Here is a 27396-nt window from a genome sequence, read left to right on the forward strand (position 1 = left end):
AGTAGGGATCTAACTACTTCCTCTACCACTGCTTGAAATAGGACCCAGATGTGCTGTGTTAGATTTGGAAAGACCTGCAGTATAAAGTTGATGAGCCAAGTATAATTAGTGTATTCTGGATCAGTTGAAACGTAATATTAATCAAATTACCTGGTAAATTTGTTAGCCTGTGATTTTGACAAATTCAGATAAAATCTTTCACACAGATTTTTGACTTTCATTGTCATGCCCCAAGTCAAATAATGGTGCTCAGATCAAGGATTATTTGCCACCTGTGAAAAATAACTGTGATAACAAATGAAAAAAATATAATCATAAGTGGGTCAGCACCACAATAAATTAGGTGGAAAATATTTCACAGATAAGGCAGATGGAGTGGAAAGGTCTGTCTCATATTTTTTGCCAATTGATCATTAAGATTTTGAGATGAATTTTCAGCATTGACTGCTTCTTAGCTCTGTAGAACTAAATCTGCACTTTATCAGTACTAAGTTTTTACTCTGTGAGCAGAATTTATGATACCCAGTAGCAGCCAGGCTATTCAATTACTACACATTCTGCACAATTCTGCCACAAAGTCTAACATATATCATTTTTATTAATCCCCACCATCCCCCTGAAAACGAAAACTGAGCTTTCTGACCTTTTAGGCTGTGACCTTGTTATTACACCATCTATCACCTGGACCTTATTTAATTAAAACATCATTTACACATACTTACTTTCTTTACCTAAACTGATGATCATCAGAGGTCCACACTACAATCTCTTGTTGTTTCTGAGACTCTGATGCACCATGGAAGTCATTAAAAAGACACTAAATGCAGAGGGACGTTTGAGACGGCACTGGTGGAGAGCGACTGGTTGAGTCTGGAAAGATAACAGACCGATTTGTCAGCACTCTGGTTGAAACATATTTTCCAGATACACTGTGTATGTATGAAAAGCTCGGCTACCATGTGTTTTCAGTGAGTGATGAGTCGCTCTTTGCCCCAAAATATTTTTATTGGCTGCAGGTTGTAGTGCCATTTGACATGAGTGGAGAACAATTATATTTTTCAGTCTAAACACCGTCCTGACTTTGTCACGATAATACAAAATCAATTCACAGACTAAATAGGATGTTTTCTGTAGAGCAGAGTTAAGACAAGAGAAATCAGCACAAGAAGAGACAGGAGGACAATCCCACGTTAAAAGGCTACGACGTCTGCTACAGATGCTTGAAACGATAAAGTGATCATGTGTATGTGTGTCAGCCAGAAATGATGGCTGCTGTCAAGAATGATAAGAAAAATAGTTAAACTATTACCAGTGCAAAGGGATGACGCACAGCTACAAGCAGGAAAGCAGGACTGCAGTCCAAAATTTAAACTCTGCAACATTGCTTCTCCATGAAGCATCGCTTTTTGGAAAGACCTGAAACGCAGCGTTTAGAACATGTGATGCTAACACTCCTAATTCAGGCATTTTAACAGCCTCTTCATCACAATAAAATAAAAAACTAATGCTTCAAACATTTTTGACCTCGTGAAACTAGAACCAGCCTTTGAGATGGAGGGTTTTTGATGTTACATAGAATTCTGGAGCACTTTAGAGAGCATTTAAAAAACTTCACAGTTAAGTTATTAAAGCAGCATTTGCAAAATTTTAACAGAAAGTCCAAACCTCACTATTTATGTCACGTCAGTCTCAGTGTCTTGGGACTATTTCGATTTACTTGCAATATCAGTAGCCATAATAGCTTCTCTACTTACCGCACCATGCAAGCTGTTGCAGGGCAAGTAGGCCAATGGCTATTATACAGTGTATACAGTATATATATATATATATATATATATATATATATATATATATATATATATATATATATATATATATATATATATATATATATATATATATATATATTCATACAGAAAATAGAGCACTGTACTGAAACCATAACACAGCAGTTATGTTGACGAAGAAATAACTACAAGTTAATGTTACAGGACATATTGATGCTTCATCCCTTTGACGTTGTTTAACAATAATGGTTAGAGCACGTTTCCCACTTAGTCTCCTCTGGGGAAGTCCTGGGTTTTTTGACCCAACCACCTCCCAGCGAGGACTCTTTTGCTCTAAATACCATGTGACACAACACTCTCGTCTGCTTGTGTCATAATTATGGCTGCTAGAGGTGCATTCTTCAGTTTCAGCCATTCTTCTGCTTTTAAAATGAGAAGCAGTTTTTCTTTGTCACATAAGTAAAAGATTTAAAATTTTGTACGCTCAGTTCAGAAAACCTCTTTTCACTAATCTTTAACAATGAATCTGTAATGCAAACATTGTAGCTGTAAAAGTATTGCAGATGTTAATAGAGGAACAGACCCAGACAAATCCCAAATCTCAGTGCACACATACTTGAGCAATGATCACTCAAACTAGATTCAGGAAGCAGAAACATGTGTCAAACAAGTGCTATACTGCAAATAGGAACCAAGGGATGCCCATGAATATTATATTATATAGAATATAATATTTGTTTTTTTCTTGTTTGCTGAAAGAAAAACATGAGTTTATCTATTTTTTCCAGTTATTGTCTGAGAATATGTCATTGCATGATCATTAGTGTCTAAATAATTGCACTTCTTATCGCCATATTAATTAAATGCAAACTAGACAAGTGGAGAGTTTATAACCACATGCTGGATTACTGGTGGCGTTGTTTTCTCTTCTCATTAAACATGTATTTCCTCAATATTCATTGCATCTGCTTTGATCAAGTGCAGCAAGCAGTGACAATACAGAGGAGGATGAAATGGTGACAGTCATTCTATCACTATTAACCCCATACACACAACAAAACACCCACACACATACGCAAATGCAGCAAATTTCTCAGAAGGTGTTGAAACATAGTTCATTTTCAGCCAACTGATGTAATGACACCCATCCATAATGGCAGTTATCTTCAGTGTGTGTCAGATGCCCTGTAATAGTTTTCGGTGTACAGAGCACAAACAGCAGATCCTTTATATAAAAAGGGCAAAAGGCCACATTTGCTTGATTGAGTCCAGACTCGGCTTACTAACCGCACGTGGATCTTATGTTATAAATTCAGCTACTTTTCAAACCGCTCCCTTGATGCCAACAAGCAACTCCTTACTGTTTATTGATTATTGTGTTAATTTAGCTTATTTAAACACATTTGATGTGTGGAAATGCTTAATTCGAGGCACATTAAAATCTCATTAGAAAAAAAAAAAGATGTGGTTGTGAAAGAATGCAGGTCTAACTGTTTTCCACATGCTGCTTTTTTTTTTTGTTTCTTTCTGATAGAAGTGGGTCACACGCTATTTGGGCTGGAAAAAGTTAGACTTCATTCTAGAGAGCTGAAATCACTGAGGCAAGAATCATTTGAAGGTTGAAGAGAAGAATAAGAAGGGTGAGAATCATATTTAAAATTGTTTACCTTTAGGTGTTTGTGTGTTGAAATATTTAGGTAAGTGATGTGAATGTGCTGTGAATGTGTTGCTTTTTTGTTTTATCAGTATTCCCTCAGTGTGATTCATGAATGCCTTCCCACTGAGGAGGTTTGTTATTGCTTTTTGTTCTCCTTGTAGGAGGAAAGAGGGAAAGAAAATGCACGAAATTATTCTATGTTTTATAACTCAGACCATATAAAACTGTCTACTCCTTTATAATATTGAGCATCACAGCAGAAAGGTGAATCTGATACTACACTACTTGATTTTTGAGAGGGGGGGAACAAGTTGTAAACCTAATATGTTATAAAGGTGATAGGTCAAAATATTGCACATGAACTCGGAGCAACATTAACATTCAATGGAGTCATGTTTTGTGCCACCTAACAGTTTCCAGGCTCCACAAACTCCAGAGGCAAACATCTGGCTCTTTAGCTACTGAGAGCTCCACGATGGTGACCAGCTTTGGCAGTGTCCTGTTTGGTGCAGGGCAGGTTGGCATCAAAACTAAAACAGGGATCTGAAACAAATAAAAATGCTTCAGATAATCAGATAATGTTTCTTTCACCAGTGATGTAAACTTACCTTTGGTAAATCTAAAGCTAAGTTTTTCACCATGTGACAAAATTAATCAATTTCTGTTGATGTTTTACATAGTTGACAACTAAACTAACTAATGACTGACAAAGAAGTTGTTTTTGAGTCCTTCAGAAATACAGCTCAAAGGTTTCAACTCTGTGAGAACATAAAATATTAGATATACTGGAGGAGAAGCCAAACTGGCAGAAGAAGGGATACACGGAGAATCCTGGGGAATATCCTGTATCCTCTGCAGTATCAGTTGGATCGACAGGACAGGCCCACACAAACAGGAGCCATAAAAGAGACAAAGAAAATGACCTGTCCTTTTGAACACGTTTTTCATAAAAGCTAAAGATCTGGGAACTATCAATTGCGCAGAGACATAATATTTACCAAACTCCAAGATGACATAACAGACCGACTGTAGAGTCACAGACTTTGTTGTTCTGCTCTCAGCTCACTGTTCTTTTAAAGGGGGTTGGATAAGAGTCTTTTTTTGTTCACTAGTCTGAGCCCAGTTATGAACTCAGCCCACTGAGGCTTACGATTATGTAATTCTTTTGGCACACGGACGGGTCACACTAAAGCCTAAGAAAGCGCTGAAGGGGGAACTGAGATGTCGGTGTAAAGTCAAAAGTCATTGCTATCTTTTCACATTATCAGCAGTTACACTTTTGTTGTCTCTACTCAAAGACTAAGGTTACACAGGAAATGTGAGATTCTGACATGAAATATGCACCTCAGTGTCTCGTTTCAAATTGCATGAGAAGAGGGAGGACAAAAAGACAGACACAATATAATGACAAGGAGCTTTACTACTGATGTCATGAAATACTATGGACATCTTTAAACTCAGCTCCTGTACCCCAGGAAGATTAGCCCACATTCATTCAACTTGCCTTTAGAATATAAAAACACTGTCATAGGAAAAACTTTTATGACTCAGCACACAACAATCTAAGCCAGTAAAATACAGATATATTTTTAAACTTATCCCAGGTAATCAGGTCAGGCTGGTAGAAACTGCTGCCTCATATCCCAATTCTGTCAACAGCTAAACTCATTTAATGACATAAAAATTACTTGATGCTGGAAAAACTGAAAATTTTAGACATCATTAACATGGGTCTTCTTTTTTTTTCGTTTAAGCATTGACAGTAATTGCTGCTGACTATTGTGGCTGTGTGTGAGGTCTGAGTTGCATTTACAGCAACATTTCCCAAGAGTCAATGCACGTACATGCAGCATTGTATGCTTTACCTATGCATGTATGCTATTATTATAGAACTGCATGCGAACTTGCATCGCGCAATTGTGCTGTGAACAGCAAATTTCGCCTGATTTGCTGACTATGCAAATACAATCTAATACAGAAGAATGATGCATTTTACCTACAGGATTCATTTCTTCTCAGTATGTGAGTGGCTGATGAGAATTAATTAGTGGTATGAGCTAGGGGAGAAGGGAAATGCAATTTAAGTTGCAGGGCACATAAAGTTTATACTAGACTGCTTCCAACTGTTGTCTCGCAAAAGAAAAGTAAATAACAAATGCAGAATAATAATTGAAGTCAAAATTTAGGTCTAATTTTTCCCATCAGTACCATAATAACATTGTACTCCCAAACTTAATTGCTGAGGTCAGGAAAATATTCACCAGACGTCTAACAGAGCAACAAACACAAGCAGGCAGAAGTACAGACGAGTTAAAACAAACCCAGCCGGCTTAACCAAACATATCTGGAAGAGAAAACAAAGACCGATGGTAAAATTCTTACCCAAACAGCTTGTTGTAAATATCTATTATAGTTTATTTTAAAATTTCCTCCAAGTATAATAGTTTAAAATTCTTTCTCAACATGTTTACATGTTGCTTGCATGATCATCTGACTCTTTTTTAATGTTACTTTGTTTTTAGCGGTTGCTTCAGAGTTAACATTTAATAGAAATTATGGACAAAGGAATGAGTGTAAGACTCCCAATAAAATCAAGAGTTCTGTTGTTTGATGTTTGACCACTGAAATGAAAAGAAAATTGTCTATAGTCTGGTTCACACAGTGTTATAAAACTTCCTGTGTCTTACCCCAGGCTTGATTTTAAGCCTCATGGACTCAAGTTCCGAAAAACTAACGTGCTGACGGCCCAAATTATGGCCTTCATGGAAAAAAACCCTGCAGTAAAGCTATGTTTTCCTGCCACTCAAGTTTCACTCATTGTCAATTTAATTCCAATTTTGTTTTGTTATTTCAGTAGCTGATTTCTTTAGCTTAGCATGTTGCTATCCTGAGTTATGTTTCTTGGATTTAGCTTCGTTAAATCATCTCCACTGCTGTTGTCAGTGCCAAGTTGCTCAGATTTTCTATTACTTCATTATTATCCTCCACCGCTGCAGTAGATACAAATACGTCATTGGAAAAGAAATGAAAGCCAAGGCCAGGAGCGGCTTTTCTTGATAATCAACACACAACATTGGCAGGGGAATCTACCTTTGACAAGTTTATTGTTTTGGAAGTCATTTTTCTCCATGTTAGCGTTCCAACTCTTGCCCTATTGTTGATTTCAAATATGTGTTTTCGTTCTAATTATCAAGGTTGTGACTTTATCACTAAAGCACTTCAACATCTCATCATGACTGTTAAAGAAGACTTTAACACTCTAAAAAGCTTAATGAATTCATAGTTAAAGAAATGAATACGTGAATACAAATTAGAAAATTCAGCTTAAGGGTTTATCAGATTTTAAAATACTGCACAGTGGTCTATTCTTTTTTGAGGCCAGATATTACTTCTGTATACTCAACAAGACAACGTAATTTTTTTTCTCCATTTGGAGAATGTGGAATTAAGTCCAACAATATGAATGCCTGCAAGGAAAGGTGTGTTCTTACGTGTCATCCATTTGAACAGTTACTATATCACATTTCCTCACTGCATCACAGTAGTGTCACTGAAATAAACGAGGAGGTTGCTTATTTTCATGCAATAAGAACTACTCATAACTAAGCCTCTAATACTTTAAGCCACAGTTGAATTGGTGATAAAACTCGTCATAATTAGATTTTACATTAACTTAGCGTGCATGTATTAGAACAGTGAGTACTCTTTGTAAGCAATAAAACAAGTCATGGCTGCATAACATAAACCAGACGTGTCTCTGTATGTGAGCATGGTATGGAAACTGTTTTGGTTTATTATATCTCTTTCTCGCCCTGCTCATTTGTAGACCTGAGAAAATCTGACAAGTTGACTTACTCCTCTTTTCCATGTGTTAGATGAAGGTGGAATATGTGCGTTGCTCTGTTGGAATTCATACCCATATGTCTCTAGGTTTTGGAATCATGCTTCTCAGCTGTTATGGTCCATCAAGGTCAATCAGCCCAGACTCGACATCATCAAAAGCAGTTGTTGCAAATAATTATTAACATGTACTCAGATCTGTTATACACGTGTAAGGATGGAGAGCTCAGATGTTGTTGTTGAATGAGTTGAATAACTGTTAAAAGGCACAACAAACTGACTTATGGTACTGTATTGTCCTACATGTCAAAACTCATCACTCATCAATACAAGACAAGTTAAAACATGTGTGAAGGATTGTTTGCAAAAGCTTTGCGTTCAAGGTTCTTTTAAACTCATCCCCGCTCTGTATTTTTGGGTCTGTAAATCTTACACCCTGTTGCTGATGGCTGAGGAACCAGACAGACACAGAGCACAACAACACATAGAGACAATCTGGATTTATACAGTAGTTATGGACCATCAGTACTGAGTCTGGTCCTTGTGCTCATGATAGACATTTTTACTTACACTGGAAAGCACTTCACGGACAAGATTAGTTTATGCACAGAGGGACACTAGCAGATGTGGAATAAACAGAAACACAAGTACTAATGAGAGTGTTCAGGCATGTGCTGCCCATACGCTTGCAAAGGGATCAAATACAAACAATATAGACACAAACGCACAAGCAGGTACGAACATGATTACACTCATCAACTCAATGAACAGAAGTGATGCTCGATCCAGACATCCAAGTCGTCCAGTGTCTTCTAAATGTGAAACAGGGGAGTGAAGATATGCTTTGCTCTCCCCCTTTCTTGGCATCTGCAAAACACCACTAAATCTAGACTTAGATAAAAAAAAAAAAAAAAACATCACATCTTGAAAAGCCATCTCATAGCAAAGGGAAGTCATACATGGAAACTTTAGAATGCTGTTTCCTGAGGAGCCCTCCAAGGCAATATTTTACTCACCGTCTTATTAATCACATTGCATTAAAAAACATCCAGGAGATGTTGTGAAAGAACAGGGACTTCTCTTCTCAAGCTGATTGGCTTAGTCCCACAGCTCTGGATGGAAAAGTCACATCACAGCAGGAGCTGACCGGACTGGCTGACTGGCTTAGACAAGACGATGGTCAACAAACAGAAGCACATGGGAGGAACACAAGGAGCACAACATATGCTGGGATCCCACTTTCCAGTGGCAAGCGTCTCACGTGTTTGTTTTGAATGTATGCATTAGCACTGGATGAGGCAACTTTGACAATGTGATTGATATTTAATGAAAAGCTACAATAATATTTTTTATTGAGCAAAAAGGAAATCAAACAGCAGACACACATCCACCAGGGAGCAATAACTCCAAATGAGTGGGTGATAATATGGCTGTGTTGGTTTAACATATTCACCTGTTCCACAGCTCCCAAGTGGCCAAAGAAAATCTAAATCACCTAAATATGTACAGTAATAATATATTGTATGTATAACGTGGAACTGAAGTGCTACTTCTGCAGAGTGTGTATGACAGTGTATCTGCATTCTGCTGCAGATGTATGTGTGCATGTACATTTTAAAAATGTGCAGCAGCCTCATGTCTGAGTAGATGATAGTGTGTGTGTGTGTGTGCATGTATTTGTGTGTTGATCATAACCCCTGCTGAGTGTTCAGCCGTTCCACAGTGGCCTGTGTGGTAAAACACTGAGGCAGATGTGTGAGGATGAAGTCACTCACGTGCTGTGTTGAAGGCTTTCACTGACGCTGAATCACCTCACATGGACAGAGAGAGAGGAAAGAAGGAGGAGGGAGAGCGAAACGGCCAGCACATATAAAAGGGGTTGAGAGAATCCGTAAGTACTTGCTAGTTAAATCTGTCCTCCCTTAATAAAGACTTTGTCATCAAAGTGGAAGATTTCAGCTTCCTGGAAATGAATGATATGCATGAAATTGGTCAATCCAATCACTCTCATTTAGTTTGTTTTGGACTGAGCTACTGCAGGAGAGCAGATGCTGTAAAGAAGTGAACGATGGAGAAACCCAGAGAGAAGGAGTGACGTATTTTGGTGGGGGCAAATTGAACAAGACGAATCAGCGCAGTCAAGGAGGCTGTGTTTGAAAGGAGGAATGGCAGTGAGAAAGTGTGAAATTAGCTGGGACTGCATGAAGAATGCTTTGAGGGCTTATTTGTCTGAGGCTTTCTAGTCAACTACTGGTTCCACTGCCAATATTGCATCTGTTTCTGAACACAGCAATGAATATGGAAAAATCCCCTGGCAGGGACAATCTCCATCGCACACACACACACTCCCACAAAAACATGGACCTGTGGCGCTCAGGATGTACATTATGATGTGACATTTTCTGACCTTTGCCCCAAGACTTGCCTCTTCATTTCAGTTCGTTCAGATCTCGTTTTCCATCACATCCTCTCTGGCCACATCCTTCCTTCCCTTACAAGCCACCAGCACTTCATGCAATATTCAAGAGGTTTAAACTGATTAACAATCACAGACTGATTATTGGTACAGAGTTGCAGTTTAAACATTTGAAGTCATCTTGGACACTATTCTCCCTTGTGTAATCACCTCTCAGACGGATGATGGCCTGTGGCAGGTAAGTAATAAATAAGAAAGGAAATGAGTTAAAAAGCCACCAAATACCTTAATTAAGACTGAAAACTGCAGTTGATGTCTTCATGGAAAACATGTCTTCTCTATTCTTTTTCAAACTTTGTATACAGGAGGTAAAGAATGTACCGCTGCAACATTTTAAGTGGCTTTTGACCTCAAGTCTTTCTTTTTTTTTTCTCTTTTCGAAATACCTTCTGTTGTGATCCAGTCATTTTTTCCATGCTGGTTTCTGCTCCTAGTTTTCCATGTGGAGATGTGTTTAAACAGACAATGAAATATAACAGAGCAGAATGATGAATGGATTCTGATGGATTCCTGCAAAAATACAGACAACTGTCTCCTCTGTCCAGCATGATCTCATTATTCGCGACATACAAAGTCAACTGAGAGTGTTTTCTTTGCCAGATAAAAATGGTTTATTGAATCCTACTGAAGATGTTTTGCCACTCATCCAAGAACTCAGTGGGGAACACAGCTCTGTTTTTTTGTTTTGTTTTTTTTTTGCCACATTAGGGTGCCATCCTTGCAGGACTTGCCAGCCAATTTTACAATTACACACTTTAAAAGCAGATATTTACAGGAAGATGTGAAAAACTGTCCATAAAAAAAAGATTGCCCTCATAGAGAAGGATGAGATGTGATGAACAGTACAAATGGAGCAACACATTCATACAACACAAACAAGTGAGGAGTGAAAAAGGATTAGCATCAGCATGTTAATTTTGATATTGTGAACATATCACCATTAGCATTTACGACCACTGTGACAACCTCACAGAGACGCTAGCATAGTTGATCACTTAGTTTTAACTTGGAAACAATTATAACTTGAAAATGGCATCTTGACCAATGTAATCAGAGGTGGCAACTAAGTAGTTTACATTTAATACTGAAATACCATTAAGTACAATTTTAAGATACCTTTACCTTTACTTGACTTGAGTATTTGCATTGTATGTTACCATTACTCTTTCTTTATACTGCTGAGATTAAGAGGGATATATTGTCCTTTAAACTAACAACATTTATCAGATTTAGCTGTAGTTGCTAGTTATTTTGCAAATGCAGATTTGTATTAGAAGATATAATAAACCCAGCTCTATGGCTTCCAGCTGCTGTTTTTTTCCTACACAAGTCATGCATATATATTAACAAAAATCTTTGTCTTTACTCAAAATATTTCTCCATATTATTCACTGTAGAAAATGTGTTTACTTTTTGAATGTGAAATTAGCTCAAAACACACAACTTTTTTTATTACTACTAACTAAAAGATCAATTTATGAATAGAAGAAATTAAATGAATGTTTAAATAATGCTGCTGTTCTCTCCTTAAATGTGTTCATGAATTGATGCCTGAACAATTCAGATTTCTGCAGAAACCAAGAACAAACCTGGACTTTACATTGATGATATCGACAGCATTAAGTTCTATTACTTAAAGCTGAGTACAGGATATTGAAGTAGTAGTGGAGTACGTTTTTGACCAAGCACTTGCACGTTTATTTGTGCATTAAATATGTGTACTTTAGCCATCTTGATCAATCACAATCACACATTAATCACAAGAACACACAAAGACTTTTATGATTCCAATTTTAGTCACGAGCTGTTTGCCTCACAGAGTAATCTCATCTCTGCTGCACAGACATCTGTCAGTGGGCTTGTTTTCCAACTAGTGTGGAAGGAGATGTTTCTTCATTCCACCTCCCTGAGAAAAAATGTCTGCTGCTGCTGCTAACACAGCCAGCTTTCCACTCAGTGTGTTGGTGAAAAAACTGCAGAGACAGTTCAGCGCGTTGGCATCTGCAGCACTGCTGACAGAATTTATGTCTTGTTCCACCTCATCTACACTCATGAACTTTGATCAGGCTACCACTGGTCAGGTTCAAAACTCAAGCCCCACTTTGTTTGATCGTAGCATTTACCGTCAGAAATGATAAGTGTTCCTTTGTTAAGTTATTGTGTTGTTTATGGAAATTATGGATCCAAACAGAATGTGGATATTTTCAAATACAAGTATAATATAAAGTACAAAAGTGATAAAACTTGTGATAAAGGTCACAAATGAGCTCACATTTAAAAAAGAGATTAATATTCTTTGAATGTGTTGCTTAATTTCATGCTGAATTTGTTATTATTAATGAAATAGACTTTATCTATTAGAGGTAGACTGATGAATAGACTGGTGTGGCATTTTCAACGTTATACTACTGCAGATGTAATGACACAATGGAGAATATGTCTGCTAATAAATCACAAGTTGCAGTACAGGAATTCCAAAAAACTGTGTGTTAGTTGTATTCACAAGAGAGCTTTAGAGCTATATCTCACAGCTTTGAATTCATATCACTGTAAAATAAACCCACGCTCCACACATTTATGTACATTCACATCATTTTGCCTCATTGTTGTTCCTCAGTCACATTGTGACACTGTGTTACTGATTAGATAAGTTCTATTTTTCGTTTTGCCTTGAGTTGTCTCAGCTTGCGTCTTTCTCCAGCCCATTTATCACGCTTTGCTGAACTCTCCCTAAACACCAGAACATTTCTCAAGTTATATCTATTGTGTTGTAGCCAAAAGTAGGATGTCAGGATTTGCTCTGTACAGTCACTCAGAACCAGACGAGCTGCACGGTGCCAAAGAAAAGTTAAATGAAAATATGAACTCAGGTCTGTCTAGAAATGTTTACTCTATAGCCGAGCTTCTCAGTTAATGATTGATCTGACTGGATTTGATCTTCTCTTTCCAAACACATACCTCTCTGTCAGATGCTGCATTACCCCACGACTGTTAGGGTGAAGCACCATCTCCTCTTTAACGATAATCTTCCATTTAGTTTTGTGTTTCAGTAGGTCAGCAGGAAATCCTGCAGGCACAAGATGATTAATGACAACGTTTGCTTTTTCCTGGCTTTCGTAAGAGAGAAACTAAAGAAGTGGCCTCTCTTGCTACTGTGTGTCAACTTTAGACATTTCTGTGGATACCTGGAAATAAAGGGAGATGGATGTTTTTATGTGCTTGTGGAAATTATTTGTTTTAAGGGGCCACCTGGAGAGACTGATTTTAAATATGTCCACTTGTTTCGTCAGCTCAGCCCCACTGGGAACACCGTGGAGCAGGAACAGCTCGATCCTCAACAGGAAGTCAAGTCTGCACATGAAGGCACCAAACTGCATTTAAATATCTCTGGGTGTCCTCCAGCTTCTCTCCACTTCTCTTTAGTCTCTTCCCTTCTGACATCCTGAGAACCCAGCCAAAGAGGATCTGCTGAGTGCTGACTCTCAGCAAATGACGAGAGCAGACGGCCAAATTTTGACAGGAAAACTCAACCATGCTGTTGATTAAATCCAGTGGGATCACCGAATCAAAATCCAGCATGCTTAATTGCCAATTGGAAGAGTCAACTTTAGAAGTGATGAATATGGAAAGAGAAAATACAGGCAATGAAATAATAACCAAACATATTTTAAACAAGGTGTCAAGGTTAAAGGGCTTTTCTCTTTTAAGCTTCAAAGTCCCAGTATCACTGAATATTCTCCACAAACCAATTTGCAATTAGTGCTCATTCACTAAACGCAAGGCTCTTAGGTTTACAGCATGTGTCCTGGTGTGAGCTACATTTGGCAGTGAGAGGAGCATTTCATTTTTCGTAAGAAAAGTCAGTGATCTCCATGACGATTTGTCAGGCTTGGATCCATCCCACATAAACCCAAATAACCCCAGACCCGTGGTGATTTATCACACACTGCTGTCTAAACGATGTCCACAAGCCATTAGACTCACTAGTGACTGTTACACAACTGCAAAGAATTAGCCAGACACTCTCACACCCTCTTGCTAAAACAATCTTTTCCTCTCTTTCCTATATAGCACAGGTTTTCTCAGAGGGAGATTTTTAGGTGTAGAAATGTTAATTCTTGAATAGACTGCTAACAGAGGCCGAAGAGATCAAGCTATACAGAGCTGGTGAAATATAGGCTACTGTATGCACCTATAGGCTGCTCCATTTGAAAACTTGAGGCGTCTTTCCTGTCCTCCAGGTCTTTTCAGTAGCCATGATGAATCCATCAGCCTGTCAGGCTCAGGTGTCAAATCTTTCCACAAAGCTCTGCCACCTCCGACTCACTGAAATGTCTGGTTTCTGGCTCTCAGCGCCTGGTGGAGAGTTCGCTCTTGCCAAAGCACTCAGACTCAGGCTCAGACCCAAACGGGTGCCCTGAATTTAGCTCTGTCACCCTCTCTGCCAGGAACAACGGAGCACAAATGCTGGAAACTTTTACCTTCATGATGTTGACACTTCTTTTTTTTTTTTTTTTTTAATGCCTCCATTCCAAATGGGACAATGACTGCTTGTGTAGCTGAAGAAATCTACATGGAACAATGCGGGACAATTTTGAAGTGGAGCACAGAAATATGATGACAAAGCAAGCGGAGAAAGTACATTTGAAGATGCTACTGTCCATCTAGGAAGGAGTCAAATGACCACTATGCATTGCCCATCCACACAAAGGAGGTGCGAGAGCTAGAGGGCTGGTACCTTCTTCTTAGCTACTTGGCTATAAGATCTACTTTTATGGTTGCGACCTTTCTCCTATCAAACTACATAGACATCTGTCACCAAAAGACATGAGTGGTAGCAGCAACCAGTCAGAATATTTTTTTTTAAGTTTCTATGTATATTCCTCTCCCACCCCACAGCTATCTTTGAAATGTAGCATTAACATTAACAGTGTTACGCAAGACGAGATCAAATCTGTGTGTGGCAAAGGAGGCCATAATTTGAATCAGTAAGAAACACAGTATGAGGCGGCTACGCACTCCCACAACTTATGCCCTGACAATGAAAATAATGATGTGAAGCAAAGCCACACGAGTCCTGTTTGCATGCTGGTGTGCACTCACTGAAAAACCGCACCAATAGCTGAGCTCTGAGTGTGTTTGAAGAAATTCAAACAAACAAGAGTGTTTGAAAATTATTTCTAAAACTCATCAGTATGCTCAGACATCATCTTTGCATGCATTCCTTAGGCGCCTCATAGAAACTGAAAACGGGATAAGCCACACACTTGGACTTATGTGTCTCTGTGTGTGGACATTTTCAAATTTTTGCATAAAGAGGGGCTTTATTGGCCAGTAAAGAAAGAAGTAGTGGAACAAGGAGAAGGGAGTAAAAAGAAAGATGTATTAGAAGATGAGTTAAACTCAGTGACTGAGACATTTCCCCAGTATTTTCCTCTCTTCTCTCCAGAGGCTAAAGAAACTCTATCCTGAGCGAGTTCCATCGCTTTTACGAGTTGTGGAAGAGGGAAATAATTTTTGGCACACCCAGACTTTTACAGTGCAAATGTAGGCCACATTTAGACAAACCATCATCTTATAAATGGGGACACTTCTGTTTTTAAAGTCTGGAAAAGTTTCCCAAATGAAACTACTTTGTGTGCTTATATTTATGGCTTTGATAAATTTGAACTGATTTGTTGTCCTTCTTTCCAAATGCAGTCAGCTGTCATTACTTTGTCTGCAGTCCTGCAGTCTTTTTCCTCCATCAGTAGTTCTAAATGCAGTCCCAAAAAAGTCCCAAAAGGCTTGTCTGTCAGATATAACAATCATTACCATGTAACAATACAGTCAAGCTACATCAAAATGTAATAATTCACTGATGAATTTTCAAAGTGTTTAAATATAACACTGTTTCTGAAAGTTTTTTTTATCTTGATTGATTTACTTAGACAAAAGAACACAATAAAACTAAGAGTGCTGATTCCAGTCAGACTGGAGTCTGGTCACCAGGTGTCCATTTAAAACCAGTTCACCTCTACATCACAACACAAAGGGAGAGACCTCTGGAATGCGACATCCCCTCTGGCAAACTGGCCAATCCTAATTACTGACAGAAAGAGAGCAATCCCTTGGATGACAGGTGATGGGCCAGCTGGAAACCATTTGCATAGATATAGTAACCTTGATATGCACTTAATTATAAAGTTTTTGCTAAGAAAATAAGCTCATGAAAAGCAGTGACCCAGAGGGTGCCACTAGTGGTAAACCTTGGAAAACACTGCCCTCTTCTGGTAATACTGTGAGATAAAGAATAGTGCATTAATACATTTTTAAATGATTTCTCACACTAGCCTTAAGTTTAGGAGGTTTAAACTATCAAGTTATATGTTTAGCTCTGTAAACATAAGGATTTTGTTAACTACATTTGATTTTATCTTTGAGGCACTGGTGTCTGAGCAGGCCCCGTTTTTCCAATTGAGATTTCAATAATTTTATTGAACTGGAGCAAACTTTGGTGTAAGAAATAAAATAATATTTCAAACAATAAGAACATGTGGATAGTCATCATAAATGATTGTGCCATAGGACACAAACTAATGCTAAGCTAATAATGGTAACCATAAAAAACAGTGAGTTGTTTGTTAAAATTTTATATAAATGTCTTATCAAATTTGGTAAGAGGTTTAAAATAAACTATTACCAAATTAAACACTAACAGCACAGTGAAAAACAGTGCTCTTGTATTATGGTACTGCATCTAAACTAAAGAGAAACATCTGAACTGGAACCTTGGTGCTGGTTACCACTGCACAATCCCTGTATTTTTTTTTAAATCTTTTACCTAACTTTCTAACATTAGCTTTAAAGGCATCTCTGGAAACAAAATAATGAATAAACAAGCTTGTGCAATTTAAATTATATAATTTTATTATTATTATACATCAAAAACAGACTGCAGCAATGTCAATTTAGTGTAATGCAATCTGACAAAGACACAGGTCACTATGGTTTTATCTGATTCCTAGTATTGATGTCATTTTTCGACATAAACAAATTCCAGCTGTGATGTGCCTTTGAAAAAAGCCCGGTGGTTGAAGGCAGACCTGAGATTAAAAAGCATTTGCAAATAATTGACGTTCACTTGAACCTGTGCATGTTTTCCATATGACAGCAATATTACAATGTGATGTCAACCAGTATGGGAAGCATTTTAACGTCAGTTCAATCAACTTTAATGGAAGTGACCAGAGGCCAGCAGTATGTTTGAACAGTAAAACTATCGTCACTGTTATATTTCATGCAAGGAAAAACTAAGAATTATTTGCAACTACTATTTGATCAAAGTCCAGATCTGGGTGAGAGGGGTTGTTGGGGATGTTTGACTTCTAGACTACTTTTTGGCAATCTGGAGACGCTCGCTCACATTCTCCCAGTTGATGACGTTCCAGATTGCTTTAACATAGTCCGGTCTTACATTTTTGTACTGAAGGTAGTAGGCATGCTCCCACACATCAATACCAAGGAGCGGGATGAGACCTGAGGGGCAAAGATAGGAAAAATAACTCTAAGTGCTATTTCATATTTGACTTGTTGACAAAAGACATTTTTCCACTGACCTGTTGTTCCCTGCAGGGGATCCTGGTTAGCACAGGCAGCAATACGAAGTCTTCCACTGTCCTTGTCATAGCCTAGCCAGCCCCAGCCTGAACCCTGCACTGCAACTGAGGCAGTGGAAAACTTCTCCTTCATCTTCTGGAAGGAACCAAAGTCTCTTTTGATGGCCTCCATCAGCTCTCCTACAAGAAGCAACAAAGTCACGTGCCATTTCAGAGCAATGGTACTTAACAAGATGATATGATACCAACTGAAAATTACAACATGACTTCACACTTGTGGCTCAGAAACAGGCAAAAGGAGCATTCCTGCAGATCTATGTGGTTTACACAAGTATAACATGTGTAAACCACGAAGACTCACATAAAAAGCAAAAATACTAAATGATAAATCAGTGATATGGACTGACTCCTTAGGAGTGCTGGTTGGTCATATGACACAATGTCACAATTTCCACTTTTATGTTAGAGAGTATCTTAGAGTCGATGTTTATAAAGAATATGTTGCTAGATGCAGATTTGAGACAAGTGCAAAACAAGCCTGTGTTTTAACCCGCACCCTGTGGCTCCCCTCCACCGTTTGGAGAGAGGTTTGTCCAGAAGATAGTGTGGTTAATGTGACCTCCTCCATTAAACTTCAGAGCAGGCTGAAGGGCAACCTGTGCTGTCACATCTCCTACAATACAAGACAAATATCTTCAGGTGAATCAAAAACACTTCCATCTCTAGTCTTGATACACAGCAGCAGATGACTGATTACTTTGCCTAAGTATATACGAACCCTTTGCAAGGGCCTCTTGATACTTCTCCTCTGTGACGTTGAGGTTGTTAACATATGTGGCGTGATGCTTGCTGTAGTGCAGCTGCATTATCTCTGCACTGATGTGAGGCTCTAGGGCACCATAGTCGTACGTCAGGTCAGGGAGCGTGTGCTTCTGCCTCGATACAGATACTTGGTTGATAGTTTGGTTAAGGCTGGCTGCACACCTGAAAACAGATGAGAACCAAAGCATTAGAAAAAGTGAAATATAGTTTTAGTAACATTTAGATTAGCCATGAAACATTTCCAACTGTTCAACTGTGGTATGTAGTGGTAAAATTTACTTTGCTACCAATAATGCTAGTGTGGTTAAAGTTACTAATGCATTATATTAGTCCACAATACCCAGTGCAGGTAAGATTAACAGTTTAAATTAAAACTGGTCATTTTAAGCACCCGTCATGAGGTCAACCAAATTACTAATCCTGCTTGTGGATTAAGTGTGAAGCAGGTGTTTCTGAAAGTTGTTTGAGGTGTTGGGACCGAATTATCTGTGTATTAACAAGTGTGTCCAATTATTACAGCACTTAGTGGAGAATTCAAAGATTCCCGTCAATGCATGACTAAACTTTAATGAACCAAACATCTTTATTTAATACGCCACAAGCTAATCTAGTTGAGCTGCTAACGTGAGTTAGCATGCTAACGGTTAGCTTGAATAAACAAGTTCAAGTTCATGGACAACGACAGCTGGCAGGAGTCCGCTGTCCTCATTCACTGCTCGTTCAGAACAGAATAATGAGCGAACAATTGTAAGCCGACATCAGTTTACCTGCGTATTTGACCAACTCTGCAAAGCATGTTCAAGAAAATGCCCACACGACCACAGCACAGAGCAAACACGCCGAGAAATGAGCTGCCCTTGAAATGTGCGACTCCAACTTGACAGCACGGTCGACCGTACCATTCTCATCAAGTGGGGGGAGTTAACGAGTGTGCAGGCATTACATAACCCTCATCTGAGACGACTGAAGCCACAAGTCCTCACAGAAATATTGATAGACATGTAAAGACATGTGTGACTAAAACAACGTGACATTCGTATACACATTTAAATATAATAAATATAATCTAAATGAATCCCTCCCTCTCCAGAATTTTTTAATTCACTGTTCTGATTGCTGTTCAGTGCCCTTAGTAAAAGTGCATTGGATCATAAGAGCGCAGCAGAGGTTTTATTGCAAAAACAATTGTGCCTCTGGAGAGTTATATCTCTAAATTATGTTACATTACTTCTTACGTTTTGTCAGTACGCATATGGGTGTATGAATTATAAATAAAATTAAATATGACAACAAACAATGTGAATAATTGCATAGATGTGCTTTCCTTTTTTAACAAAAGTAACAGTAAGGTCAAGAATCACGTGAACGCCTCTTCCATCACCGTGAAGGCAACGGCAGAGATCGTCTATGTTAAGGCAAATGAATCACTCACGAGTAAAAAGTGTGTGCACACGAGTTATTTGATGGATGGATGTAAGGCTCAATAATTTCATAATTGTTTCATTTGACAGCGACAACTGACTAAAATAAGAAATTGATAATTAAATTAGTTGATAACAAAAAAACCCAACTTGGGTATGGGCTTCACTGAATAATGACAAACCCCTTTCAATATTTTCTGACTTGTTATGCATTGACCAATCAATCAGTTAATACATTTGTATTGATAATTATAGATGCAGCCTTCTGTGATACAATAAAATACAACTTTGTTTCCTGTGTCCACGCACACACACACACACACACACACACACACACACACACACACACACACACACACACACACACACACACACACAAAATAAATCAATCGAATAAAAAGTACCCTACTTCAGTGGTGCAAATCTCTAAGAGATCTGTGTTTGGTCAAATTATATAGGTAAATGTAGTATCCGAGCGTTGGTGGTGCCTTATATTGATGCTACCTGCCTTGTTGCATTGATAAACAAAGTTTTAATCTAAATTTGAACATTAGTACAACAAAAGTAAAAAAACATAACAAAACAGAGAACGAAGAAATGTCATGTCTCATGTGTGAGAAATAAATAACTATTAGAGAGAAGCATTTTTCCAAGTATGTCTTGAGCCACGTTTCAGAATCCGGAAAACGACGCAGAGTGAGACCTCTTTGTCCTCCTCTAGTCTCTGGTCGTACTCCGCAGCAGGGGGGGGGGGAGCGGCGGCAGCGCGGCCACAGCCATTCTGTCCTGCCGTCGGCGAGGAAGATGGTGATTACGCCGAAGCGAGCAAACTACACATAAATCCACAGAAAATCTTAACCTAGGTACACATTTGCGTCCTATAAATACGCAGAGAAGCTGAGGGGTTCCGGAAACATCGAAAGAAACAAGCCCGGTAAGTGTATTTTGGTGACTGAAGGCCTGATATCTGGAACCAACAGCCCGCTACTTTCAGGAAAAGGAGCTCAAGGGAGGGAGTCATTTCCTTCACCGCCATTTTGTGATAACAAGGAGGCGAAAGAAGCCAAGAATCTGAATGCTGCCAGGCTGAACATAAAGAGCATATTTTAGCTTAACACTTTAATCTACGTTTCAAGTCTCAATTCATTTTAACAGCGGATGCAAAACGTTATAAGCAGCCAACGGTTAACGTTCACCTCGGTTAGCATGTTTTCCTAGTGCTTGCTAACGTTGTCCATCGCTGCTTGTTGCCACACCAGCAAACGTTTGTGTCGACAGCTGCTCTTGTTCACTGGTAATGTTAACTTTTGTTTGGCCAGTCTGATAGTTAATGTTGGTGGCCACTCACAGCTTCGTTTGTTACGCGAACACCGCCGCATTTTAGTTATCAAAGTTGTCCTAGGCTATATGTCATGTTTGACTGCGTGTGGACAAACAGCTAGTGCGCTTTAGCTAAAAAAAAAAAATGATGCAGTTTCTTCTCACACACGTCGAGCTGCGATTAATGATCTTTCTCTTTATTATTCATTTATAGACTTCGCCATGACCAACGAGGAGCCTCTACCCAAGAAGGTGAGTGTTTGGTTTTCCAATTGAGACACTTTTAGTCGACAGGAAAACAACTCTTATATGCAGAATTCGTGTGTGTCTTTATCTAACCAGTCCTTGGTTTTCTTCACACACAGGTTCGCCTGAGTGAATCTGACATGAAGACCCTGACTAGAGAGGAGTTATGTACAAGGTAGGTGACCACTCTACCACTGGATATTAATGCTGTTGTAGAGAAACCAGATCTTTGTTGACACATGTTCTGCTTCTCATAGGTGGAAACAGCATGAAGCGTACATCCAGGTCCTGGAGGCAAAATATGCAGAGTTATGCTGTAAGTACATTTGCTGCTACATAAATATAAATGTAAAAGAGCATGATTTCTGTTGCCAGCATCTTTGCCTGCAACAGTCAGTTGTGCAATTGGAATTTCTTTTGATGCATTTGCTTTTCTGCCTCTCTTCATCGGCTTAGCCAATGATGTAACAGGGCTGAAGGAGTCGGAGGAGAAGCTCAAGCAGCAGCAACAGGAGTCGGCACGCAGGGAGAACATCTTGGTCATGCGACTTGCTACTAAGGAGCAAGAAATGCAGGAGTGCACAGTATGTATCAGTTCCTCTGCTTTCTTAATGTTTTGGTTATGACTATGGGATTTGAGTTTTATTTGTTTTAAGGGGAGAGTATGTGAGTCAGTCCTTAAGTTAATGTGGAGTTTTTGAGATGCAGGCTGCCGTGCCCAGCATGTCTGAACCAATATGTTTGCTCTGCTCATTAATGCTTGTGTATCAGAAATCCCACAAGTCGTACTGTATTAATTTTCTTGTATTGTTTAGTTCCAATATTTGTAAAGCAGCAGTCAACAATTACTTTAACGGATAATGGAATAGTAAATTAATTAATCATTTGCGATAAATTCGTTATTGACGAATGAACATCACACATTGCCAGATTTTGTTTATATGTGCTTTCCTAGTCTAATTAACAACAAACCGACTGAAAGTATCCAGTATATAAAAGTATGAAATTGCAAAAGTCAAGCAACAGTTTTTCACCAAATGTTTTGTACTTGAGTAAGCAGTGTATCAAAATTGGAATCCTGTATGTTGACCAAACTATTAATGGACATACTTTCTGCCTCACACTATACCCTGTTTTCATTCATTGCTGTGGTATGCTTGCTAAAGGTAAACAGTGTCAAGTCTTTCGCTCATCAGACTGACAACTCAGTGGATCACCCAGTGGCTGTAAAGCAGCACATGCCATTCTTATAGGGCAGTTAAGATGAACACAACACACACACACTTCCAGCTTGAGGCTAGAAAGGTTTTACCTTTGGAACTTTGTCATTATTTTTCCTTTTAACTACTTAGCTGTAAAGAAAGGAATGGCTTAAATCCCATGATAGTTGTTGTATTTTAATGCAACATTTGCCAGTCCTGCAACTTTGTAAAGTATTCAAATCAGTTCTGTGGAAAGTTGAATTCCGTATTTCTGACTTTGACAGCTGTGTGTTCTATTTATTAATTTTGTTTTTTGCTAGTTTTCATTCCATGAAAATTCTTTGCTAGTAGTGTCTAGAAAAACTGCCAATATCTAACTTTTATTCTTTAATTCAAATGGCATACATGTAATATAGGAATAAGAATCATATTTTTAATTGTATAATAGCTCTAGCTTTCGAATTATGTTATGATGATTTAAATTTTGTAATTGTGTAAGACTTACAAATTATACTGTTTTAAAAGGCATCACACTGAAATGTCTTGAGTGCTCATCTTTAGTCATCTCTCTCCCTTTTCACACTTTTATTAGTAGAGCTGCATTTTACCAATCACTAATGCCTGTTTGTTTTATCCCGTAGACCCAGATCCAGTACCTCAAGCAAGTCCAGCAACCGAGTGCGGCCCAACTGCGGTCATCCATGGTGGACCCATCCATCAACTTGTTTTTCCTCAAAATGAAGGCTGAACTGGAACAGACTAAAGACAAACTGGAGCAGGCCCAAAATGAACTGAGTGCCTGGAAATTTACACCTGATAGGTAAAGACAATCAAAATAACTCCCCCCTCAAAAAAGTCAAGACTTCCTCACGCCCCCCACCCTCACTCTCACTGCAGGCATGCAGGAACAATGGTGGGGGGGAAGGCTGACAAATGCTGTACTCACCACGAGACTCAGACTTTACAAAAAGCCAGTCACTGCAAAACAAAACTGTTTTTGTACTCTCGCACTGTGCCAGCTACATATCACATAACCTAAAGTGAAAAGACAGTATGGTCAGGTGACACTTGTGTTTCAGCTCTCTCCCCTCGTATTCCCTCACCGTCCAAGGGCCTGAAGGAGTCCGGACTCTTCCTGAAGAGGTGGTCACTCACTTCCCTACATGGATATGCCCTCACCGCCCCCTCAGCTCAAACCAGACAGCTCACAGATTAAATTGGGGGGGTTATGGTGGAGATTGAGTCAGGCAGGGAACATCCCTAGCCTAAAACAACAATTGAACATTTTAAAGACAATTCCCATACTTGGTTTATAAAGACATTTAACTGTGGATTACACCACACACGTACCTGCTAGTCTGCCTGAGAAACGTAAAGGCATTTTGGACAGTCTAGATACATTGCACTAACATGAGGAAGGTTCTAGGATTTAAAAGTAAGACTTTGGGGGAAAGAGCCACTAGAAATGATGTTAAGACCGTGAGTGGAGCCAGATCTGCGGTCCACAAGGGACTCTGGTTCAGGCATGAGAGTCCAGTCGCCTGTGTCTCAGAACATAGGCCCATTTACGGTAGAGTGTATTTACATGTTTTATTTTGTTACTTGTTTATTTTTATTGGCATGTTATTTGACATTTCTCTTGTTTCTCTAAAACACTTACTGCAGTGTGTGTGTGAACCAAGAAGCAACACTGGCTTTGATTGTTTACGCGACTATTTGCACTTTAATAATGAATTAAGCTTTGCTTAATTCTTCTCCTATGTTGAAACACATTGCTGTAGGTGTCATGAGACTTGTTTTCAAGTTGTGATTGCAAATGTCTTTAACAAGTCATGTTATGTTGATGACAATGTATTTATTGTATTTATGTGTATTTTTGTGATTGACCTCACAGTCTCTCCCTCAGCTATTTACACTCAAATCAGATTAGACTTTTGTTTTTCCTCCCTTGTGTGGCACAGATCTTTAGCGACTGTTTTCAAAATAAGTGCTCACTATGAAATCTTTTATGGTTGTCTTTAAAAAAAGGTTTATTCACACATTTCTCACACAAATGGTGAGATTTATGCTGGCAGTGTATACACAGCCTGTTGAAAGCTAAAAGCATCTTAGTGATATTCATGATTTTGTAACTATTAAGAGTAAAATATGCAAATGTTAAAGAGGAACATAGATGGATTTTGATCAGTTTTCTGAGATGATATGAAATCACCAGTTTAACAATTTCTGGTTTCAGATGGTACAGATGCTGAATAATTAGCCATTATTGTTCATTTACTGTTTTATATTCAAAGGTCCCTGGCCAGATCACCTCCATAGGCATTTATACATAGCAGTTAATTATGACTTGAAGTAATTTGTATCTCCTGTCTGAATTTTAAGCATCTTGAAGTAGGACTTTTTAAAAGCATATCACAATAATTGCTAATGTAAAATGAACAGGTGTGTTGGACTGTTGGAAGATTTCTTGACCTGTGGTAAAGTTTTAGAAAGCAGCATTATAATCAAATTCATTTTACTCTTGAAACACCTGCTCCTCTGTATTTAAATGATAAATGCACAAAGCAAGTGCCTCCTTGTGCAGTGCACACTGCATTATTTCCTCGTAATTGAGGGTTGATATTTAAATTGTAGGTTGTCTTTGTAGAGTGCCATTCTAATATTTACTCTGCCTGTTCTTCACACTCAGTTTAGCAAGTAATACTGATTGACTACTGAATTCAGTAGCAGTAAAAGTAGTAGTGGTAAAATTAATACTGTTGTAATTGTTTACCTTTCTTCAAAATGCAATGTAGGGAATGAGTTGATGTTTAATAGTAGGTGCTTTAGGTCCTTAGAGTTATTAATTGATACTCTTATAACATTTAAAGTTAGTTTGTACTTATGATCTTTTTACAAGAAAATAATTTACCTATATTTGTACAAAATTATTTGCTTCAGTGGAGTGCTGAAATTTTTAATTTGCACTGGATTGGAATAGACCTAATGAAAACCCTGGTGACGGGATGGCCGGGTTAGAGAGTTTCTGTTGACTTGAGTCATATTGAAAAGGTTTATGTTGGAACAATTCGTTGCCATCTTTTTGGCTGTTCATTGTCTCCTGGTTCACTATGTGATGTGAGACTTGTTTCCCTTACAGCCAAACGGGGAAGAAGCTGATGGCCAAGTGTCGAATGCTGATTCAGGAAAACCAGGAGTTGGGCAGGCAGCTGTCACAGGGGCGCATCGCCCAGCTGGAGGCTGAGTTGGCTCTGCAGAAGAAGTACAGCGAGGAGCTCAAGACCAGTCAAGATGGTAAGACTACTGGCAGCATCTTGAAGTGTGACTTTTAATTTGTGCAACTTTTATCATATCATGATGGTTTGATTTATGATTTTGTCCTTTGTTGTTGATCTTCCATTACCCCACAGAGTTGAATGACTTTATCATCCAGCTAGATGAGGAGGTAGAGGGGATGCAGAGCACCATCCTTGTCCTGCAGCAGCAGTTAAAAGAGACCCGCCAGCAGCTGTCTCAAACTCAGGGGACTTTGGCCGGAGGAGGACCCAGCAGGACTTCACCCACTGCTTCGGGCTCATCAGCAGAACCGTCACCATCCAACCAGCCTGAGCAGGCGAGCGCACCAACTGAACCAATGGGCAAAGACTATGGCAGGGTCTCCAATGGACCAAGCAATGGCAACTCCTCCCAGAGAAGTGAAACCACTACACCCAGCCTGTATCGGGAGGTCAGCAGCACTGAGGAAGACTTTCCTATGTCTCCTATGGTTTCCAGTCCTGGTGAAGCAGAGACCAAACTGTCCAACCACTCAGAGGAGGCATCAGGGACTCAGACTGCTGATGGAAGAGCTGGAGGACCTGTAGGGTTCGGGAGCCAGCTGAGTGCAGGGTATGAGAGCGTGGACTCTCCCACCGGCAGTGAGACATCTTTGACTCAGCACTCAAATGACACAGACTCCACCACTGATCCCCATGATGACAAGGCTGCCCTGGTGACCAAGGGCACCAGGACTGCAGGGTCACGGCATGCTCAAAACGGCCTGGACTCCAGCACAAGTGACAGTGCAGCTTTGTAATGTACCTTGACATGTATTGTTTTGTTTAGTTTTTTTTTTTTTTTTTTTTTTTTTCTTCTTCTTTTTTATTTTATACAATACACAAGGCAACACTTGCATAGTCTGTAACAGCACTGCTGTCAATGCATTTTGTTTTCACCTTCCCCTTGCCCGTGGTGAAACCTCTGTCATATTTGTGTTGCTAAACGGGGATATAACAGAAAATGGTTAATGTTAGATTTGAATTGCGTGGATGTATGATTTAAAACTAGTATGTGTCATTCTGCTGTTTATTTGAGCGTGTCGATGCTTCTTGTTTGAGCTCTTGACACTGAAATCAGGCATCTGGTGTTGTAATTCATTGTTAAAAGTCAGTGAAGTCAGTAAAATCACTCAGTTGCAGTAGCTTCGCAAATTCAAGAGGGCCATTCTTCAGATGTTGGCTTGTGTTTTTTTTTTTTTTTTTTTTTTAAATAGAGTTTTAATTTTTCATTGACAAAAAAATTCTGTTCAAAAGATTCTGTTGAATTGTGAGTAGTTTATATGCGATGTTCATATTATTCTGACTTGAGTCCTTTTCATGTACTGACCAAATACCAATAAAGATTTTTAATACTATACAGGTGAAATCAGTTATTACCAGTATAATAGAATTTAAACAGCTTTACACACAATATAATCTGCTGACTCAGCTGAACCATAAATCTGTAAAAAGGCTTTACATGTACTTAAGCTCAGTCTGACTCGCAGCTTTGAGTTTTGTTTTGTTTTTTGTTATTTTACAAAAAAATTCAACATTTACCTTTAAAGGAACTGTAAAGAGTTGAATTTCTTTTTGTCTCTTAAGTGGCAAAGCAAGTACAGTGTATATTTATTAACATTTATACTGTATGTAGGTGTAAATATACAGTGATTGAAATATAAACAATTTAAAAAGTATTGTCAGATGGGAGCATAAACTGTATACATATAT

The 27396-nt window shown here is 38.8% G+C and overlaps 2 protein-coding genes across 2 annotated transcripts; one reads left to right on the plus strand and one right to left on the minus strand.

The window, feature by feature from the left end:
* Positions 1–16648: 16648 nt before the first annotated feature.
* sod2 (superoxide dismutase 2, mitochondrial) lies at positions 16649–20637 on the minus strand. Its single transcript, XM_026341836.1, has 7 exons — positions 20590–20637; positions 20305–20431; positions 18948–19083; positions 18137–18342; positions 17915–18031; positions 17359–17538; positions 16649–17278 (listed from the first exon to the last, which is right to left on the minus strand). Exons 1-7 carry the CDS (start codon positions 20635–20637, stop codon positions 17133–17135), a joined length of 960 nt encoding a protein of 319 aa, XP_026197621.1. The 3' UTR covers positions 16649–17132.
* Positions 20361–27019, plus strand: wtap (WT1 associated protein). The gene is made up of 8 exons (XM_026341089.1): positions 20361–20535; positions 21136–21173; positions 21287–21342; positions 21425–21483; positions 21624–21751; positions 23011–23189; positions 25509–25663; positions 25780–27019. Exons 2-8 carry the CDS (start codon positions 21144–21146, stop codon positions 26442–26444), a joined length of 1272 nt encoding a protein of 423 aa, XP_026196874.1. The 5' UTR covers positions 20361–20535; positions 21136–21143; the 3' UTR covers positions 26445–27019.
* Positions 27020–27396: the final 377 nt, after the last annotated feature.

The sequence above is a fragment of the Anabas testudineus genome, chromosome 24 (genome assembly GCF_900324465.2).
Source record: "Anabas testudineus chromosome 24, fAnaTes1.2, whole genome shotgun sequence".
In the NCBI taxonomy this organism is placed as follows: Eukaryota; Metazoa; Chordata; class Actinopteri; order Anabantiformes; family Anabantidae; genus Anabas; species Anabas testudineus.

Excerpts from the sequence above, each read along its gene's own strand:
- wtap (XM_026341089.1), top strand. The coding sequence starts at position 21,144 with ATGACCAACGAGGAGCCTCTACCCAAGAAG. Across the intron at positions 21,174-21,286 it reads AGGAGCCTCTACCCAAGAAG|GTTCGCCTGAGTGAATCTGA; the intron begins GTGAGTGTTTGG and ends CTTCACACACAG. Across the intron at positions 21,752-23,010 it reads AAGAAATGCAGGAGTGCACA|ACCCAGATCCAGTACCTCAA; the intron begins GTATGTATCAGT and ends TTTATCCCGTAG.
- sod2 (XM_026341836.1), bottom strand. The coding sequence starts at position 20,637 with ATGGCGGTGAAGGAAATGACTCCCTCCCTTGAGCTCCTTTTCCTGAAA. Across the intron at positions 19,084-20,304 it reads GACTAGAGGAGGACAAAGAG|AATGGTACGGTCGACCGTGC; the intron begins GTCTCACTCTGC and ends CCACTTGATGAG. Across the intron at positions 18,343-18,947 it reads AGAGTTGGTCAAATACGCAG|GTGTGCAGCCAGCCTTAACC; the intron begins GTAAACTGATGT and ends ATCTGTTTTCAG.